At 40.2% G+C, this 3,330-nt stretch overlaps 1 protein-coding gene across 1 annotated transcript; it reads left to right on the top strand.

The window, feature by feature from the left end:
• The first annotated feature begins 1,891 nt into the window (after positions 1 to 1,891).
• On the top strand, positions 1,892 to 2,365 carry LOC117581997. The gene has a single exon (XM_034269493.1). It carries the CDS (start codon positions 1,980 to 1,982, stop codon positions 2,283 to 2,285), a length of 306 nt encoding a protein of 101 aa, XP_034125384.1. The 5' UTR covers positions 1,892 to 1,979; the 3' UTR covers positions 2,286 to 2,365.
• The last annotated feature ends 965 nt before the right edge of the window (positions 2,366 to 3,330 follow it).

Raw genomic sequence — 3,330 nt, 5'->3', positions numbered from 1 at the left:
ACGTAGGGCTTATAATTACAATGCGGGTGAAGGCTTAACTAGTTATTCAATCGTTTAATAAAGTTTGGTACTCACCAGAGGGAAGTTACGTGGGGCTTCTGCTGCTTACAGGACAGCTTTTCTGTTCACTTGAAATATACAAAAAAACAATTGGTTTATTTAATTATTGTTAGATCAAATTTGGTAATAAATCAATTTAAATTGCTTGACAAAATGTAGTTGTGGTTGTTGTCTTTATATTTTAATTGAATTGTTAAGTTTTCTTTGCTAATTTCAGTTATTTCAGACTTGTATTTTCACTATTAATTAAACTTATTTCGTGTTTTCCATTCTATTATTATCTTATTAATGCCACAAACTCTAAAAACAGCAAAAAATGAATGATTTATATGGCCCCAATGCCCTTCTCCACTCTGCATCATAAAAAGCTCATATCTCGTTGTCAGAAATGTGGCATTTACCATAACAATAAGTTGTCTCCTGTTTGTGCATTCCATTCACACAGACAGCCACACAAAGGACATCATAGGAAAAGGAAAACCCCAAAATATTATGATAAACTTTATTACGCAAAAAAAATAACTGTAGGACAATGGCCCAGAATTATGCTTATGAAAATGAAATTTATTTGCCAACTACCCAAAGGGGAAGTAAAAAAACCCCATGCCGCATGTCCCTTCAGCCGCCTGACCATCGGCCACCGCGTTGGCATGCAGAGGGAGCAAAACGATTTAAAATTTCATTACACCCAACACATATTCAGCTCCCTCTCGCACCAACGCGTTGCAACGCTCTCTCGTCTGTTCCGTTTCCTGCTCTCTCTCCCGCATTAGGCCACTTGAGCGACGCCCATTCATAGATGGTTATCTGTGTGCGTGCGTGAGTGGAGTAATGTTCCAGCTGTTTCATCGCCTTTGTGGAGTACTCATGCTGCTGTACTGGTATGACACTTTCCAAATACAAAACAAAGTTTACAAGAACCCAGCAACCCATGTATATGAAGACCTAAGAACAGAAAATCTGACACGTATTTGGAACATATTTAAAATCCCTTTTACGCTCTCATCTTTGTGGTATTTGATATAAATATTTCACTTTGTAAGTGTCATTCTGTTACTTATTTGTCTTACTTTCCCATGGCCATGCTCCGCGGAGTTGTTGGTGTATTTTCTTTTCATCGTGTCTTCGTTTGCACCCTTTCATCTTCTTGCTTGTTCTCTTTCTTTTTCTTGTGGCTGTTTTTTTTTTGTTTTGTTTTTATCATTATTGCTCATCAGACGCTGTTTCTAATGAAGTCGTTCAAATTGAAAACTTCCAACGCGTCTGAGCATGTGTTTCCTTGCTCCTTCTGCTCATACATTTATGTTGCTTCCCTTCTCGTATCTTGCTTTCCACATCCTGCTGCTCATGCATCTCTTCTTTCCTTCTACATCTTACTCCAAGCCGTCTTGGCCCCATGTTTGTGGCGTTGTGGCTTACGTCCTTGCTTTATGGCCTTTTTATTTTGGTACAGTTTTTATTTTTTTCCCAACCATTTGGTCCACCGATTTTTTACGCCTCTTTCGCCATTAAATGTTTATTTTTGTGCGGTTTTTCGCTGGTGTTTTTCCGGTTTGGGTTGTTGCTGTTGTTGCGATGTGTGTGTTGTGTATTTCCGCACTTGTGTAATCAGCTTTACGCTCTCTATGCCAGCAGCCGCTTGATATGCTGCAAAACATGTACAAATATTTGCGAAGCAAACTAAATTTGTTTGTCTGGGTTTTGGCCTCTCATTTGGAAGGTAATTTGGTTTGCCCAAGTACATAATTAGAATTTGTCTCTTTTATGCTTAAGCTCTGAAAATTAAACATTTCTTGGACATAAATGTCATCCCCAAATGTGCTTAAATGATTTGTAAAGGCACACAATAAAAGATCTAAATTATAAGTTCCAAAATTTGTTATCCTGCCTGTGTTGCTTGGACTTCCCTGCCGTTCGAGATGGTCTGCCGCTTCAATCCTTTTTATGTGGGTCCAACGCCTCCAACCTGTTGCACCTCGGAGACGATCAACTCCTGCGACTGTCCGCCCTGTTCGCCCGACACTGGATACCAAGAGCCGCGCTGTCAGAGCGACTCTTGCTGTCCAGGTACAATGGATTTGGCAGTTAAATGTGAAACGGCACCAAAACCTGAGGCAAAGGCTGCTGCTGCAAGTGTCAAAGGATTTTCCAAGTGCACACCGACAGCAAAGACGACGATGTGCAATCCTGCATGCAGCGAAGCTGTCAAGAAATATAACATTTGAGAGACAGATATGGGAGTGTCCAAGCAATGATCAGGATATGGGGACAGGAACTTGAATAAATAAATGAACTTTGCTTGAAATTGGGTAAAAACGTTACTATTACAGAGAGGGTCGGGAAAGGGCGCGACAAAGTGAAAGCCTAAAATCAGAGTACCAAAAATATGAGCTAAATTGATTGACTTCCAAATCATCCTCAAGAAAAGGTCAATGCTCACCCTCGTTTTCCTTGGAAAAATTGAATTAAGTCTGCTGCAAAATATGCGGCATAAAAAAAACCATACAGAACTGGTGGACTGCTTCTTAAAACTCAATTACTTGCCACACACATCCAGGCGACTACCAGCACAAAAACACATCCATGGCTATGTCTTAAAGTATATTAAATCAAAATCAGCCACCACAAATATTTTCTCAAATTAAATTTGGTCCATAAGAAAAGCAAAAACACAAGCCAAAGGCCAATAAAAACTCAATAAAAGAGCAATGAAAACATAGAAAACCTTTGCAGTGTCGTCCTAAACAATTTGTCGACTGTCGACAAGTAAACGGTTTCTCTTTTACTCAATTTTCCTTCTGCACTTTGCCGCGTCTCCTTCGACGACTTCTTGAGGCGCACTAATTTCATTTTGCCGCCGAGAAAAGTTGCTGCTGGTTGAAGGGACTGGTAATTGATTTCATCAAACCATTTGCCAAGCGAAGGGGAATGCTAATTGTTAGACAATGGGAAAAATCTGAGTTAGAATCATTTCCCTATGCCATGCCCTCTCCCTCTCTCTCTCTCTCTCTCTCTCTTCATGGCTGCTTGGAAATCAAGGCTCATTCTGACAGGCAAAATCAGCTTTGACAAGTTGTCCAACAAGTTCTGGCACATGTCCGTTGCTCTTCTTATTTAACATTGGCATTAGGGATTAATTTCTCTATGACAAACATGGCTGTTCATCCACTTGTACTATGACTGTCATCTGTGGGGTGGACACACTTGTCTTTCCTCTGGGCATATCCTTCCCTGTCTCCGATTCTTGTGTTTTTCCATGTTTTTCAATGT

This window comes from Drosophila guanche, unplaced genomic scaffold, assembly GCF_900245975.1.
Source record: "Drosophila guanche unplaced genomic scaffold, DGUA_6, whole genome shotgun sequence".
Taxonomy (NCBI): Eukaryota; Metazoa; Arthropoda; class Insecta; order Diptera; family Drosophilidae; genus Drosophila; species Drosophila guanche.
This window is presented reverse-complemented; position numbering and strand designations above follow the sequence as displayed.